The sequence below is a fragment of the Bubalus kerabau genome, chromosome 20 (genome assembly GCF_029407905.1).
Source record: "Bubalus kerabau isolate K-KA32 ecotype Philippines breed swamp buffalo chromosome 20, PCC_UOA_SB_1v2, whole genome shotgun sequence".
NCBI lineage: Eukaryota > Metazoa > Chordata > Mammalia > Artiodactyla > Bovidae > Bubalus > Bubalus kerabau.
Window position 1 is genome coordinate 36590973 of NC_073643.1, and position 17519 is coordinate 36608491.

The following is a 17519-nucleotide window of genomic DNA, read 5'->3' on the forward strand; positions in this document are numbered from 1 at the left end:
CAAAGTTGGTGGCAGACTGACTGCTGGGCTCACTCTCGGTTATAATCCTTTGTTCAAGATTCCACATCCTTGCAAGGCTCTGGGTTTCATTAGATAAGCTTACCCTCCACCCTTTTTTCACACCCATTATCCCAGGTCCTGGAACGGGGTGATGTGTTTTCCTTACTTTCCCCCCTTTCTCTTTTATTTCCCACTGATAAATGGCAAAAGCAGCTGTGGACTTTGCTTTGAAGGTTCTGACGGACGAGCATGATGAATCGGTGATGGATTAGAGCAAATGAATCACATAACAGGGAAAGGGAAGAGGGCGAGAGCACAGAGCCGGCTCCCAGCTTTACCGTTTTTCAAACTCCTTAAAAGCCAGCATTTCTTTTAATCTGGTTCCAGTTTCTGCGGTGACTCTGCATATGTTTAAAAGAGGGAGAGCAGAGAAGTCTTGTGGATATAAACAGGGAATTCCATTCTTCAGTCCAGCTCTAAAGCCACATTGTCATTCAGGGGGAGTTTAAATAGCTAGGAAACCACTTCAAGGCCCCTCAAAAACAACTGGGCAGCTCCAGGAAGAGGAACAGTTGGCAAACCAAGTGACAGAATTGAAAACTATAAATCTTTACCATGAGGATTGACTAGCAAAATACAGCTGTTGCTGCTGGTAGTCATCTCCTTGTTTGGAAGGAAAGTGTATTCTTGAGCTGATTATCATAAACTGCTTGGTTACTATGAAATGGTAAGCATGAGCAGGTTGGAATCTGGTCTTGTTTGGAACCCAAGAAAAATAAGAACAGTTACTTCATTGCCTGTAGTGTTTCTAGTCTTAAAGAGACAAAGACAATGGACTGCAGTTCTGGAGCTGCGGGTTAAGACTGGGACTGAGAAATTCCAAGTCCTCCTTTGAAATTCAAGAGATACTTAACAGAGAAGAAAGGTCTTGGTGGATGGATGGTTCCTTTGTATTTGAACAAGAGGGGCCCTCTTCCTCCCCAGATGGAAGGCCATTCAAAGGAAATCATTAAAGGACATCCCTTTCTACACTCTGGGGATAGATGCAGAACACAGTGTAGAATTGATGCAATTACCCAAACACGGAGGTTAGGACAAAAAGGAGGAGAAAATCTAGGCCTAGGTGTTTGGCCAATTGCTAGGATCCTAGGCAATATGAAGTAGTTACTTCTTACTTTCCACTTTCATATTTTAAGGAAAGTACAGAATATATTGTAAAAGTATTAGTCACTCAGTCGTATGTGACTCTTTGAGACCCTGTAGACTGTAGCCCGCCAGGCTCCTCTGTCCATGGGATTGTCCAGACAAGAGTACAGAAGTGGGTAGCCATTCCCTTCTCCAGGGGATCTCCCCGACTCAGAGATAGAACACAGGTCTTTTGCATTGCAGGCGTATTCTTCACCATTTAAGCCACCACTGTGTTAGTGTATTAGAAGCTAAGTCATGTCTGAGTCTTGGTGACCCCATGGACTATAACCCACCAGGCACCTCTGCCTTGGGATTCTTCAGCCAAGAATACTGGACTGGGTTGCCGTTCCCTTCTCCAGGGGATCTTCCAGACCCAGGGATTGAATCTAGGTCTTCTACATTCAGGGAGATTCTTTACCATCTGAGCCACCAGGGAAGCCAGCTAGGGTTAAATATAAGGGTTCAATACTAAAGTAACCAATTGCTTAAATATTAGAAATCACACAAATGATAGTTCACTATCACAAAGGTCTAGTGGGGAAATGGAGATAATATTTCCAATTAAGTGACTGAAGCAGGGAAGCACAATATTAAAGGTCACCAAAGACTGTTGAATGACAAGGAGGCTAGGTTTGATTTATCAAAAATTTTTTGGCCACGAGAGTTCTTACATAATCAGTATAGTTTCCAAGACTAAAGACTGAAAGAGGCTCGCCCAGCATTGCTGAATGATAATAATCCTTGCTGACAGTGTGATTGAGCCCTCGATATAGACCGCTTGGCTAAATCCTTTCCACGTATTATCTGATTTAATTTTTACTTCATCCCTGTGGATACTGTGGCATAACTTTCTCTTGGAGAACTTCAGCAATCAAATGGATCATTTTTTTAAAACAATTCTGGCTGCCTTGCTCAAGGTAGATCTGAAAACATGAAGCAGTGATTAGAAAAGATATTTATTATCCTCTGTCTTTCCTGTACACTTCTTGCTCTGACTTCCCTTAGAGTGTGGGTCTAGTGGGAGATCTGAGAGATTCTAAGTCATTAGCCACATCCTCCATGTATTTCCACACCTCCTGTTGCCAGGTACTGAACTAAGTCTTGGTTGTGATGAGTTGATGAATACTAAAAGCAGAAAGGGAGGGAAATGATAAAATTGATTTTTGTGTGTGTGTTTCAACCATGCATATTTTGTAATTCTATTTACAAGACTGGCAAAGCGTGTTTGGAAAAGTCATATTAAATATGAATGAAGGTTAAATGATTAATTAGATTTCTCCCACAGTGTCGTGTTTTTTTTTTTAATTTACCAAGGTATCTAGATACTAACAACACTGAGTCCTAAAAAAAATGCATGTAGTTTGTTTATGAGATGTCTCCACCTACATGTTCTTTCTGACCACAGTGAGCTTGTTATGATTAAATATTTCTCATTCAACAAGTATTTATTGAGAAGCTCCTCTGTAGCAGGCCACCCCCCTACCAGATTCTGAAGATGCATTAATACACAATGCCCTTTTTATGTTAATAGTGCAGCAGACAGCTGACGTTAGGTGTAGGTGTGTAATCACTCAGATCAAAATACACTTACCAACAATAATAAGTGCCAGGGAGGAAAGGGACCTGAGAGCAAGAGAAAGAGTACACAGGCTATCTCATTTGGTTGGGATGCCCCAGGAAGGCCTTGCTGAGAAAGTAACTTATCAATGAGCGTGAGATAAAAGGTGGCCAACTCAAAACTGATCACAGGGGTCTTTGAGGAAGAGGAACTAACATTGGCCAAGGCTCTGAGGCTGGGAAGTGTTAGGTGAGGCTGGCAGGGGTGTTGCTGGCAGGCTGGGGCTCATGGGGTGGGCCATAAGGTATATAAAATAAAGGGCAAGACCAGGCACCAGAATGCTAGGGAGGGACTAAATCCAGCAGGACCTAGTAAATATTTAAAGCTTTATAAGAACAAGGAATGAGGTGCTGTTGATGGTTTTAAGCAAGTAAGTGGAACGATGAAATCTCCATTTAAAAACGATCACTCACTTTGGAGACTACAGACTGGATTGAGAGAAGCAATTTGGTCTTAGGGAGACCCACTAGGAGGCTACTGCAGCAGCCCGGGTGCAAGGTGAAGGTGGCTGGGATTACAGTGAGAGTTACAGAGAGATGACTAGTTGGAGAGATTTGAGAAATATTAGTCCATTCTTGCTATATCTTGAACAGAAAAACTATGTGCACAACTGCAAAGCGAAAGTAAATAATATCTTTGTTCATTTACTTAACCAAATAAAGTAATTCACACCTTTATAAGTGTTTTTTTTTAAAAGAGGGAAGGTTTTCTTAAGTTATTCTGCCTAGCTGTTCTCATCAACACTGTTGATGGACAGATGCTGCCTGTCTAGATGTTTACACGAGCATTAAGAAGTCATAAACTGACTCACAGATTAGCACATTGCTCCTTCAACTGAATTGTTGAAAAAGACAAGTGCCTCACAGAAGAGGATAGAGATAAATGAGTTTATTTATCTGCCATGTGCTGGAAAGTACTTACTAGAGTTCACCATAAGCTATATTATCCTTTGCCATAGCCCTCCTAGGATATGATTTTGATCTTTCTCAAGTGAGATCATTCCCTTCATCAACCAGAGGCCACGCCTTCATTCCTGAGTCATAAAGTCTATCTCCCGACCCCGTGATGAATGTGCTCTCCATGCACAGTCACATTCTGTTGCCTGGTTCATGTTAGTTAATTCTTTGGTGTCCTATCTGATTACACGCATGGAACTCAGCTCCTGTGAACTTTACTCTTCCTCGGCAGGATTGAACAACAAACTTTACTTTATGTACTGTTTGTCCTTGCTCAAACCACAGCCCTTCACTGGATACAGTCCACAAGTTGCTCTTTCAGTTGAGTTGGCAAGGGTTCATCATTTTGGAGGTCAAGGTTGCACATTTCTGTCTCCTATAACACATGCCTGGATGAACGAATAATTGGGGTGCCTGCATTTATGAATGGGTCATTACAACACCTGCTGTAGTCATAGTAACACTGTGGTGAGCCCCTCTCCAAGAATCAGAGGGACTTCGTTCATCTTAATGGATTGTATTGCTTAGGATTTGTTGGAAGTTTAGTGTTTTAAAATGGTTTTAATGGTTTTTAACATTAATAACTTTTATTCTCTACGAGAAGATAAACATTTGATGGATTTCAGTAGTGTCTCTATAAAGTTACCGCCTCTGTGTCTATGTATACATTGGAATGGATAACAATGGCGGTGATTATCTGGATAAAATGCCAAGAGCCGAGATAAGAATCTGAATCAAATCCAAAGTCCCTTTGCTTCACTGTCTCTTCTCATTTGGCTGATGGTCTCCCTTTTCCATCCTTTTAATTGTGATAGAATATAAATAACATCAGATTGAGCATTTAAACCATTTTTTAGTATAGCATTAAATACATTAACAATAAGTACATTTAGCATTAAGTACACCATCACCAGTATCTTTATTTCCAGAACTCTTTTATAATCCCATATAGAAATTCTGTACCCATTATACAATGACTCCCCAGCATCCTCTCCCCCACCCTCTAAGCTCCTGGCAACCTCTGTTATACTTTCTATATCTGTGAATTTGCCTATTCTAGGTACTTCATATAAGTGGAATTATATAATATTTGTCCTTTTGTGTCTAGCTTGTTTCATTTAGTATGTTTTCAAGGTTCATCCATGTTGTAGCATGTGTCAGAATTTTCTGTTTCTTTTAGTGGGTGAATAAGGTTCCATTATATGGTATACCACATTTCATTTACCTCTTCATCCACTGGGCTTCCCTCAGGGAGCAGATGGTAGAGAATCTGTCTGCAATGGAGGAGACCCAGGTTCAATCCTGGGGTCCCTGGAGAAGGAAATGGCAATCCACTCCAGTATTCTTGCCTCAAGAATGCCATGGACAGAAGAGCCTAGCGAGCTACAGTCCAGGGGATGGCAAAGAGTCAAACACTACTGAGTGAGTCACACTTTAACACTTTCACTTTCTTCATCCATTGGTAGACATTTGGGTTGTTTCTGCCTTTTAGCTCTGTGACTAAGGCTGCTGTTGGTGTACAGGAATCAACCTGGGTCTTGGCTTTCAGTTCTTTTGGGTGTATATACCTAGAAGTGGAATTGGTGGATCATATAGCAAGTCTGTGTTTAACTTTTTGAAGAATTGCCAAACTGTTTTCCATGATGGCAGTGACATTTTACATTCCCACTAGCAATGCACCAGAGTTCCAGTGTCTCCACCTCCTCACCAACACTTACTGTGAGCCATCCTAATAAGTGTGTCCGTTTCTTTTTAAGTGGTCTTATGTCTGTTTTCCTGGTCATCATAGAATCAGCTGATGACTCTATACAACATGGCTGATCTAGGTCACAGAAAGATGCAAATTTTTGTTTAGGCAAAAAATTTAAAAATAAAATATTTCATCCAGACTCAAAATAAGCAAGCAGTGATAACCCATAGGAGGCAGTGTAGCAATGTGACTGAAAGCTTGGACTCTGCCACCAGACTGCCAGAGTTTGAACCCCAGGTTCACTATAGCCAGCTGGGTCTGGGTGATCTTGCATGAGGTGCATGACTTTTCCTCAGTTTTCTCCCCTCTGAAGTGAGGATAAAAAAGGTACCCACCTCCAAGTGTTACTATGAGGTGTAACTGAGTGAATACATGCAAAGCTCTTAGAACACTGCTCTATAAATATTAGTTTAAACAGCACTAACCCAGGACATTTCTGGCATCCATATGAAGTCATTTGGACCTCATCGCAGACCCCAGGCAGTTAGGCTAGAATCTTGGTGGGGGATGACCTCTGCACTTTTAATGAGCACTGAGTGCCCAATGATCCCTACAAGCATTAGTGTTTGACAACCCCTGCGCTAACCCATAGCCAACTACTCTCACCTTTGGATTTCATCTGACCTTCAAATAGCTCAGGTCTCAAGAAGTGATCCCATTTATGTGCAAGTTGCAAAACTACAACTGAGATTTTAAATTATTAGAACTGATAGCCTATAAATATTGTAAGATTATTCCCTGAAGGAAATTCGCTTTAGAATTTTCCACCCTGTTTATTTAGATGTATCACTATCTTTTTGCAAGAGCAAAAAGATGGATTTTCCCCCCATCTGTTTAAAAGGACAAAGGCTTTACATTTTTGTAACCAGTTTTGTTTAGCACATTTAAAATGCCGCAAAAGTTGCATTTTATTTTTATAAAACAATGATCCTCAGTTCAGTTCAGTCGCTCAGTTGTGTCCGACTCTTTGCGACCCCATGAATTGCAGCACGCCAGGCCTCCGTGTCCTAACACTTCAGAAAATGCCAGAGCACACATGCAGAAGTCACCTGGCCATCCACAAGCAACCAGATGGATGGCATTAAATAAACAAAACATCATAATCGAAGACACAACTTCTTTCTTGGCCTAAAAAAAAAGTTAGAGAAATGTTCCAGTTCCCAAAAGTATTTTAAATATGGACAGGAGCTCTTATGAGATACTTTTCACATTTTACATTTTAGAAGTTGTTTCAACAATCTTAAATTTTCAGACAGTTGAAAAGTTGCAGAATGTAGAGATTTTGCACACGCAGGCCCCACTTTTACAAGCAGGCAAGTCTCATCAGGTTCCCACTGGGACAGCCATCAGAATTTTCACTCCATGCCCACAGGAAGTAGAACTGGGATCACCAGTTCCTTTTCTTCAGGAAAAGCTGGGGTTACTAAAGATCATGTCAGAAAAAAGAAATAAGAACACTTCAAATACAGAGCCTCAGAATCATTTTGCAAGAAGCATCTCTCAGAATAATTACAAACAGTGGAAATATTTTGCAGTGAAAGCAATGACCAGAGACATCCTATCAGCACCTTCCCAAGATTTCCCAAGGGCCTCATAGTTTAAGGAGTGGCTGTCCTGCCATAGAAAGGCTGATGCAGAAATTGAGGTTTTACCTGCCAGAGCTTTGAAAAGAGCCTGAGTTTCATAAACACATTGTCAGTCCCTAAATACTTCCCATCCATACACCAGCATCACCACAACCCAGATTATGCCCCCAGAATATGAAAAATAGCAACCACCATTCTCAAGGGCTCACCATGGGTCATAAGCTCAGCAAGTCCTTCCCCTTTGTTACCCTCATGAATCCTCACAACTTTATAAAGTAGACTCATTTAACAAATTAGGACAGCTGAAGGCTAATTCATTTATTCATTCCAGAAATATTCACTGGGCACTTCCTGTATCTAGAACTCCAAAATGCAGTGGTTAAAAATGAGGCCAGGAGGGACTTTCCTGGTGGCTCAGTGGTAAAGAATCTGCCTGCCAAGACAAAGGACATGGGTTAGATCCCTGGTCCAGGAAGATTCCAGATGCTGAGAAGCAACTAAGCCCGTGTGCCACAACCACTGAACTTGTGTTCTAGAGCCCAGGAGCCATAACTGCTGAAGCCTGCACACCTACAGCCTGTACTCCACAGCAAGGGAAGCCACAGCAATGAGAAGCCCGCACACCACAACTAGAGAGAAGCCCCCACTCACCACACCTAGAGAAAAGCACTCGCAACAACAAAGACCCAGCATAGCCAACAGTAAATACATTTTTTTTTAAGTGAAGCAGGGAGGAAAATTGTAAATGAAGGAAGTCAGTCTGAAAAGGTTCCTTACTGTTTGATTTCAACTACAATTGTCCCTTGAACAATGCAGAGGTAAGGGGGTGTCAACCCTCCACACGGTGGAAAATTCTAGTCTAATTTATAGTTAACCTCCTAGGCCTTTGTATCTCAAGTTCCCCTGTATCCACTGTATGGTGTCTGAGGATTCAACCAATCACAGAGCATGTATTTAATATTTAGAATTAAATATTTATTGTTTAATATAGAAAAATCCATGTATAAAGTGGACCCATGCAGTTCAAATCCACACTGTTCAAATCCACAAGAATCAACTATATATGACATTCTGGAAAAGGCAAACCTATGGAGACAGCAAAAAGGTCAGTGGTGCCAGATGTTCAGGAGAGGGAAGGATGAATAGGTGGAGCACAAGAGACTTTAGGGCAGTGAATCTGTTCTGTGTGATACTATACTGATGGAACCTAGAATGTAAAACACCATGAGTGAACCCTTATCTAAATTCTGAAATTTAGTTAATTATAGTGGGTCAGCATTGGTTCATCAGTTGTAACAAATGCACCACCCTAATGCAAGATAGTAGTAATAAGGGAGTTGGGATATGAGGGAATGTATTAGAACACTCTGTACCTGCCACTCAATTGTTCTGTGAACCTAAATCTGCTCCAAAAAAAAAGTCTATTCTCTCTTCTTAATGGGAAGGGAGGACCACAGGCCCAACCATTATGAAAACCTGAGGACAAATAGAAAACAAGGAAATAAAAACATGACAGGAGCTGGGGCTCCATGTAATAATGAAAACAAACAAGGCAAATGGCGGGCCTGCATTAATGGGGTGGTCAGGGAAGGACTCTATCGAAGAGGTGACGTCGAAACAGAGACATGAAGGTGCCCCTGTGCTAAAGGCAGGAAGGGTGTTACACATGGAACAGCATGTGAAGAGACGCTAGTCAGAAAGGGATGTTTAGTGGAACAGAGAGGTCACACAGCTGACAGATCATGGACTCAGGGTTCAGTTCTCCTTCTAACCCCAGTGCCTCACTGCTGTCTCTGGTTTAATTGGCCACTGTCTTGAATATTGAGCCTCACTCTTTTTCAAATTCTCGCTGTCTCCCTTTCCTTGTGGTGTGGTGAATAGTGTAAACATTACTTAAAATGGGAATAAATTCTTCTATGGCTCATGGCAAAGTGTTCTGCCTCACTCTTCAATCAGCAGAGAGAATTCCAGGGCTTCAATTTCCCAGCTATCTTTAAAATGCAAGAGGTGGAAGCGGGTAGCAGAGGGAGGCATTTTGTCATTTGGAAAAAGGTTGTCTATTCTTCATTTTCCAAAAACCTCTGACACATACTGCTCAACTCTTATTGGGCACATCCCCCTGCATTGTGAGCAAGGTTCCTATGGTCTTTATAAATATTTATGATACATTACTGACCACATTATATATACTGTGCTTTGCTAATATTAGTCATTGCTTAAGGTCCATCTGAGCACAGAGCATACTGATCGTAGATGTGGCATCCTGGCCAGGGGAGAAAGACATTCATTACTGTTGTTCTGCTGAAAGAATTGACATGTACCCAAATCAAAATATAGGTACTTCTTTTCTTGAAGAAGAAGAAAAAAACACCTCCATGTGTTTCAGTCCAGATGAAAAAGCAATTCAAAACTGAAAACACGGCGTGCAAAGAAGAAAGAGGTGAGTGTGTTATTTTCAATGGAAAAAACAGCTGCTTGCATCAGATAGAAACCAGATGGGAGAGAAAGAATCAGAAGAATAAAGCTGAACCGTATTCAGAAAAAAGACATCAGAGGCAAAACGTGCTCCCAAGTCAGAGGACCAGGAACTCCTAGACCTTTCTTCCTGTGCTGCTGGACCACATGGGCCACATGGCTCCCAGGAACACGGAAGAAAAACTGAGGCAGATGCCCCAAGTTAGCCAAGGAACTGGTTCAGAAAACAGTCTAACCCCAGCCCACATGGCTGGGTGTCTCCATTAGGGAGCTGCAGAGTTTGGCATGTCCTCTGAGGGTGTTCATAGTGATGCTTTCTAAGGCCCACTTGACTTCACATTCCAGGATATCTGGCTCTAGGTGAGTGATCACACCATTGTGATTATCTGGGTTGTGAAGATCTTTTTTGTACAGTTCTTCTGTGTATTCTTGCCACCTCTTCTTAATATCTTCTGCTTCTGTTAGGTCCATACCATTTCTGTCCTTTATCGAGCCCATCTTTGCATGAAATGTTCCCTTGGTATCCCTAATTTTCTTGAAGAGATCTCTAGTCTTTCCCATTCTGTTGTTTTCCTCTATTTCTTTGCATTGATCGCTGAAGAAGGCTTTCTTATCTCTCCTTGCTATTCTTTGGAACTCTGCATTCAGATGCTTATATCTTTCCTTTTCTCCTTTGCTTTTCACTTCTCTTCTTTTCACAGCTATTTGTAAGGCCTCCCCAGACAGCCATTTTGCTTTTCTGCATTTCTTTTCCCTGGGGATGGTCTTGATCCCTGTCTCCTGTACAATGTCATGAACCTCAGTCCATAGATCATCAGGCACTCTATCTATCAGATCTAGGCCCTTAAATCTATTTCTCACTTCCACTGTATAATCATAAGAGATTTGATTTAGGTCATACCTGAATGGTCTAGTGGTTTTCCCTACTTTCTTCAATTTCAGTCTGAATTTGGCAATAAGGAGTTCATGATCTGATCCACAGTCAGCTCCTGGTCTTGTTTTTATTGACTGTATAGAGCGTCTCCATCTTTGGCTGCAAAGAATATAATCAATCTGATTTCGGTGTTGACCATCTGGGGATGTCCATGTGTAGAGTCTTCTCCTGTGTTGTTGGAAGAGGGTGTTTGCTATGACCAGTGCATTTTATTGGCAAAACTCTATTAGTCTTTGCCCTGCTTCATTCCATATTCCAAGGCCAAATTTGCCTGTTACTCCAGGTGTTTCTTGACTTCCTGCTTTTGCATTCCAGTCCCCTATAATGAAAAGGACATCTTTTTGGGGTGTTAGTTCTAAAAGGTCTTGTAGGTCTTCATAGAACCATTCAACTTCAGCTTCTTCAGCATTACTAGTTGGGGCATAGACTTGGATTACTGTGATATTGAATGGTTTGCCTTAGAAACGAACAGAGATCATTCTGTCATTTTTGAGATTGCATCCAAGTACTGCATTTCAAACTCTTTTGTTGACCATGATGGCCACTCCATTTCTTCTGAGGGATTCCTGCCCGCAGTAGTAGGATATAATGGTCATCTGAGTTAAATTCACCCATTCCAGTCCATTTCAGTTCGCTATTCCTAGAATGTCGACATTCACTCTTGCCATCTCTTGTTTGACCACTTCCAATTTGCCTTGATTCATGGACCTGACATTCCAGGTTCCTATGCAATATTGCTCTTCCTATGCAATAAGCATAGGACCTTGCTTCTATCACCAGTCACATCCACAACTGGGTGTTGTTTTTGCTTTGGCTACATCCCTTCATTCTTTCTGGAGTTATTTCTCCACTGATCTCCAGTAGCATATTAGACACCTACTGACCTGGGGAGTTCCTCTTTCAGTATCCTATCATTTTGCCTTTTCATACTGTTCATGGGGTTCTCAAGGCAAGAATACTGAAGTGGTTTGCCATTGCCCTCTCCAGTGGACCACATTCTGTCAGACCTCTCCACCGTGACCCACCCATCTTGGGTGGCCTCACGGGCATGGCTTAGTTTCATTGAGTTAGACAAGGCTGTGGTCCTAGTGTGATTAGATTGACTAGTTTTCTGTGAGTATGGTTTCAGTGTGTCTGCCCTCTGATGCCCTCTTGCAACACCTACCGTCTTACTTGGGTTTCTCTTACCTTGGACATGGGGTATCTCTTCACGGCTGCTCCAGCAAAGCGCAGCTGCTGCTCCTTACCTTGGATGAGAGGTATCTCCTCACCGCTGCCCCTTCTGACCTTGAACATGGAACAGCTCCTCTAGGCGCTCCTGCACCCACGCAGCCACCACTCCTTGAAGGTGGGGTTGCTCCTCCCAGCCGTGGCCCCTGGCCTTAGGCATGGGGTAGGTCCTCCCGGCTGCCGCCCCTGACCTTGGAAGTAGGGTAGCTCCTCTCGGCTGTTCCTGTGCCGTCACAGCCTGGCACTCTCGGCCGCTGCCCCTGACCTCGGACATTCCAATTGAGCTATTTCAAATCCTGAAAGATGATGCTATGAAAGTGCTGCACTCAATATGCCAGCAAATTTGGAAAACTCAGCAGTGGCCACAGGACTGGAAAAGGGCAGTTTTCATTCCAATCCCAAAGAAAGGCAATGCCAAAGAATGCTCAAACTACCACACAATTGCACTCATCTCACACGCTAGTAAAGTAAAGCTCAAAATTCTCCAAGCCAGGCTTCAGCAATACATGAACCGTGAACTTACACATGTTCAAGCTGGTTTTAGAAAAGGCAGAGGAACCAGAGACCAAATTGCCAACATCCGCTGGATCATGGAAAAAGCAAGAGAGTTCCAGAAAAACATCTACTTCTGCTTTATTGACTATGCCAAAGCCTTTGACTGTGTGGATCACAATAAACTGTGGAAAATTCTGAAAGAGATGGGAATACCAGACCACCTGACCTGCCTCTTGAGAAATTTGTATGCAGGTCAGGAAGGATCAGTTAGAACTGGACATGGAACAACAGACTAGTTCCAAATAGGAAAAGGAGTACGTCAAGGCTGTATATTGTCACCTTGCTTATTTAACTTCTATGCAGAGTACATCATGAGAAACATTGGGCTGGAAGAAGCACAAGCTGGAATCAAGATAGCCAGGAGAAATATCAATAACCTCAGATATGCAGATGACACCACCCTTATGGCAGAAAGTGAAGAGAAACTATAAAGCCTCTTGATGAAGGTGAAAGAGGAGAGTGAAAAAGTTGGCTTAAAGCTCAACATTCAGAAAACGAAGATCATGGCATCTGGTCCCATCATTTCATGGCAAATAGATGGGGAAACAGTGGAAACAGTGTCAGACTTTATTTTTTGGGGCTCCAAAATCACTGCAGATGGTGACTGCAGCCATAAAATTAAAAGACGCTTACTCCTTGGAAGGAAAGTTATGACCAACCTAGATAGCATATTCAAAAGCAGAGACTTTACTTTGCCAACAAAGGTCCATCTAGTCAAGGCTATGGTTTTTCCAGTGGTCATGTATGAATGTGAGAGTTGGACTGTGAAGAAGGCTGAGCGCCGAAGAATTGATGCTTTTGAACTGTGGTGTTGGAGAAGACTCTTGAGAGTCCCTTGGACTGCAAGGAGATCCAACCAGACCATTCTAAAGGAGATCAGCCCTGGGATTTCTTTGGAAGGAATGATGCTAAAGCTGAAACTCCAGTACTTTGGCCACCTCATGCGAAGAGTTGACTCATTGGAAAAGACTCTGATGCTGGGAGGGATTGGGGGCAGGAGGAGAAGGGGATGACAGAGAATGAGATGGCTGGATGGCATCACTGACTCGATGGACGTGAGTTTGAGTGAACTCCGGAAGTTGGTGATGTTCAGGGAGGCCTGGCGTGCTGCAATTAATGGGATCGCAAAGAGTCGGACACGACTGAGCGAGTGGACTGACTGAGGGTGTGGAGAGATGCCCCAGTGCTGAGGGGGATAATCCAGAGAGTCAGGCGTTTTTAGCTTGTGTTTAGAGGAGCTCTCCTGTGTCACAGCCCACCTGTCTTTTTTTATTTTTTTTGTCTCGTCTCACTTTTTAATTTTTTTTTTTTTTTTTTTTGGCCATGCTCTGTGGCATGAGGATTCTTCATTCCCCAACCAGAGATCAAACCCAGGCCCCCAGCAGTGAAAGCGCTGAGTCCTAACCCCTAGACTGCCCGGGAAGTTCCCCACCTGTGAATTTTAACACAATTCTCTGGGAAACACAGATGGGTGAACTCAGAGGCCTTGCTCAAATCCCAGCCGCAGAGGCCTTGTTGCCAAGCAGACATGAGGTAGAAAGTTCTGGTGCACTGTTTCCTCTGTGCTGTGTTGTGGCTTTCTCACCCGGGTGGAGCGTATTATTTGAGTTGCCACATGCTGACCACAGACTCCCGGAGGCACCACACACTGACCTCAGAGGAGAATGGCTTGGAGTGACGCTTCCCACGAAGGCCTGCTGTGGTCTCAGAGGAGGCAACAGCAGCATGGATGGCTGGCACGGCCTCCACCCGCACAGAGCTGGAGACACGCCTGCCCCTGACTGGTGGTGAGTGCACCATGCCCAATTCAGCCCTTCAAATAACCCACTTCTCCTGGCCAAGGGTAGTTATCCTATCAAGTGAGCATTATCTTAGCCGCTAATGGTGCATGAACACACCAGCTTCAGAAAAACAGCCCACAAAGACGATGGCTAGCGCCTCACCAGGCCACAAGAGGACGGAGCTGGCATCCGGGCTTCTCATAAACCCTTGCACAGCCAGGGTTTAGCAGATAAAAAGAAAGAATCCTATAAAGAGTAACACAGGCTGCTTTCATAAAGCTCTGTAACCTTTGGCCAGTCACTAACCATTTCTGAGCCTCAGTTTTCACATTCATAAAATGGTGATCGTGATGATAACTATCTCACAAGGTAGTTGAGAAAATCAACTGGGATAATTTATATAAAAAGTTTATTATAAATAGGATCTTTATGGTTAAAAGGAGGAGAACCTCAATTTGAATGAGTTTAAGCAGAAAAAAATAAAAGGTACTTGTTGGCTCTCATCAACTGAAAAGTCCTGGAGTGCATCTGGCTTCAGGCATAGCTGGATCCAGTTACTCAAATTATTTCTTCCGGATGCTTGCTTGCTTTTGTATTTTCTGTCTCAATCTCTTTATCTCTCTCTCTCTCTTTCTCCCGCCTTCTCTCCTCCTTTTCTTACCTTCCTCTCATTCTTGCTCTTTGTTTCTTGTTTTAGACTGCTTTTTTGTGAATGAGCTACATACTCAGGCTCTCCCAGATAATGTGAAAAAAAACAAAAATGGCTTCTTGCAGTTCTAAGCCAAATAATCTTACAAAGGAAGTAAGACTTCCCTTTACCCCAATTTATGGAGGGACTCTGAGTGGATCTGAGCATCACCCCTTGCTTAGACCTGTGTCTACAAAATGGTCTGGGGTGACCTATGATTGACTGGGCTTAGTTGCATGTGCCCTCAGGGTAGGGAGTCAGCCGACTGTAGGCTCTTTGACTGATGGCCCACCAGAATCATATGGGGTAGACAAAGGACAGTTCTGCACAAACACCACCCAGGTTCACAAAAATGATTGAAGTCTCCATAAGCATGTCCTCATAATTACTACTGGTCTGTCTTCTCTCTCTTCCTATCAAAACCTGCTCACTCTGGAGCTCCAGTTTCCTTTTATTTAGCTGTTAACTGTAGAAAGGAATCAGATGTAAACTAACTTCTAATCACTTAATATGGAAAGAGCTTTTACTAGTGGTCAGAGACCTGCATTCTAATCCAAGTTTTGCCAGTAATTGGCTTGGTGATTTAGGTCTGATTAGTTTAACCTCCCTGTGGTTAAGTTTCTTCATGTATCACATATACAAGGGTTGCCATCAGTTCTCTCCAAGCCCATAGGCCTATGTTCCTAGGATTTCATCTGTGTTGTGTGAAAACACTGAGGTATTCACATTTTAGCATAAACTTTCCAAAATGGCAATGACTTGATACAATGACTAAGCCACCAACAGTGGAAACATAATAAAACATACTCTGACCAGAGAGAGTAGAATCTTTTTCCAAGCCTTCTAAACATCATTCTTTGTGGGTAGTCACCTAAATATGGTATTTTGGGTTTGCTGTTCATGTCAGTCAAAAGTGTGTCTTGGTCAGCCTGTGTCAGCAGAATGCCAGAAAACAAGGCTGAGTGACCAGTTTTCTGGCTTTCCATTTCTCCTGCCGATGACGCTTGTCCAACTTTGGGGTGATCTGGAGACTCCTTCCATTCCTCCCACTTGAGTCCATACTGGTAATACCTGACTTTCACAAAGCTCTAACCTGCAAAATATCCCTAACCTCCAGTATCTACCATAACTTGCCTTGTCCTATTTCTCATCACTTCCAAGTCCTGTACCATGCTGAGTGTGACATCACATTCAACAAACTAATCTTACTAGTAAATGCAAAAAAGTTTCCATCCAAAACAATATATGTGTGCTTCTCATGGGTCTTGTGAAGCAGATGCCCCAACAAAAGAGAGTGAGTCTAATGAGGGAATCTCAGGACCTGTGATAGGTGAGGATGTAGTTGGTTTAGAAGCCAGATCTTGTGACCTCACTCTCAGATGTGTAATTTGTATTTATCATTTTATACACCACTTCTTCCAAACAACATTGGAGGCCTATACAAATTTGTATGCCTATAATAAAAAGAAAAAAAAAGGCCCATGTGGAAGATGATAGGAATTAAAGAAGAGAAAGCATGGCTCAGGCCCCTAGGCTAATACATTTATTATGAGTGTAAAAATTCACCCTGAACTTCTCAGTAGTCAAGGCAGAAGCAAAACATGGTGAACTAAATCACTCACAATCACCACTTAAAAGAGAGAAGACTAGATGCTGATGGTAAATTATCAGAGGTGTTCTTAGGAGGGACTTTGAAAATGGTGTAAATTACAATGGCAAAGACTGAAACATGGATGTGCATTTGTTTTTCATATCAACTTAGTTTGAGTCTTTGAGAAAAGATGACCTCACAGGGTAGAGGGTTCCCTCATTTTCTTTTTTGTTCTTGGTAATTTTTTCAGTTATTTATCTTTGGCTGTGCTGGGTCTTTGTTTGCCATGAGCAGGCTCTCTCTAGTTTCAGTGAGCGGGGGCTGCTCTCTAGTTTTGGTGTGCAGGCTTCTCTTGTTGTGGACACAAGGTCTAGGCCTCTGGGCTGCCATACCTGTAGCACACGGGCTTTAGTCACTCCTCTCAGGTCATGTGGGATCTTCCCAGAGCAGGGATCGAACCCTTGTGCCCTGCTTTGGCAGGTGGATTCTTATCCTTTGTGCCACCAGGGAAGATGACCTCATGGGGTAGAGGGTTCCCTCATTTTCTCACGTGTAACCTTGTCCACACAGCACAAAGTGGAGAGTTACCTCTTATCATAAGCAGCCAAAGTTGTTTAGTCTCCTGCCTGATTTGAAAAATGGAGACTCAAGTTATCACCTGGTCTTGCAATTTCTGCATTCGAAGTGCTCTCAAATGAGCCAGTCCTTTCTCTGTCTGCTAGCTCAGCACTTCTCAAATCACATTTGAACCATCCATTTGCTCACCACCTGAATCTACTATGCTTAAGCACGCAGCCTCCAGAGCCATCCCAGTGGGTCCCTTTCCAGCCACTTTATCCTCAACAACTCAATTCCCCTGGGCTTCAGTTTCCCCATCTCTAAAGATATCCATGCTTCCTAAAGATATCATGAGGACTAACTGAGAAAATTTATTAAAAGCAGTTAATCATGAACCTATTAAGTATGAGTAACAGTTATTGTTACTGGAATACTGGAATGGGTTGCCATTCCCTTCTCCAGGAAATCTTTCTGGCCCAGGGATCAAACCCGGGTCTCCTGCATTGCAGGCAGATTCATTACCATCTAAGCCACCAGGGAAGCCTTAAGTATGAATAACAGTTATTTTTATTGTTATGAGTAGTATTTGTTGTATTATGCTGAAAATTG

The 17519-nt window shown here is 42.7% G+C and overlaps 1 protein-coding gene across 3 annotated transcripts in view; it reads left to right on the forward strand.

The window, feature by feature from the left end:
• LOC129635355 (uncharacterized) overlaps positions 1-17519 on the forward strand; it is a 434397-nt gene that overhangs the window by 371591 nt on the left and 45287 nt on the right. The window contains exon 8 of one of the 3 annotated variants that reach the window (XM_055558298.1): positions 9436-9539. The exons of the other annotated variants lie outside the window; for them this stretch is intronic. Within the exon in view, the coding sequence (XP_055414273.1) occupies positions 9436-9512 (77 nt within the window). The 3' untranslated portion in view covers positions 9513-9539. Of the gene's footprint in view, positions 1-9435; positions 9540-17519 lie in introns of those variants that run through there. 3 annotated transcript variants of the gene reach the window in all.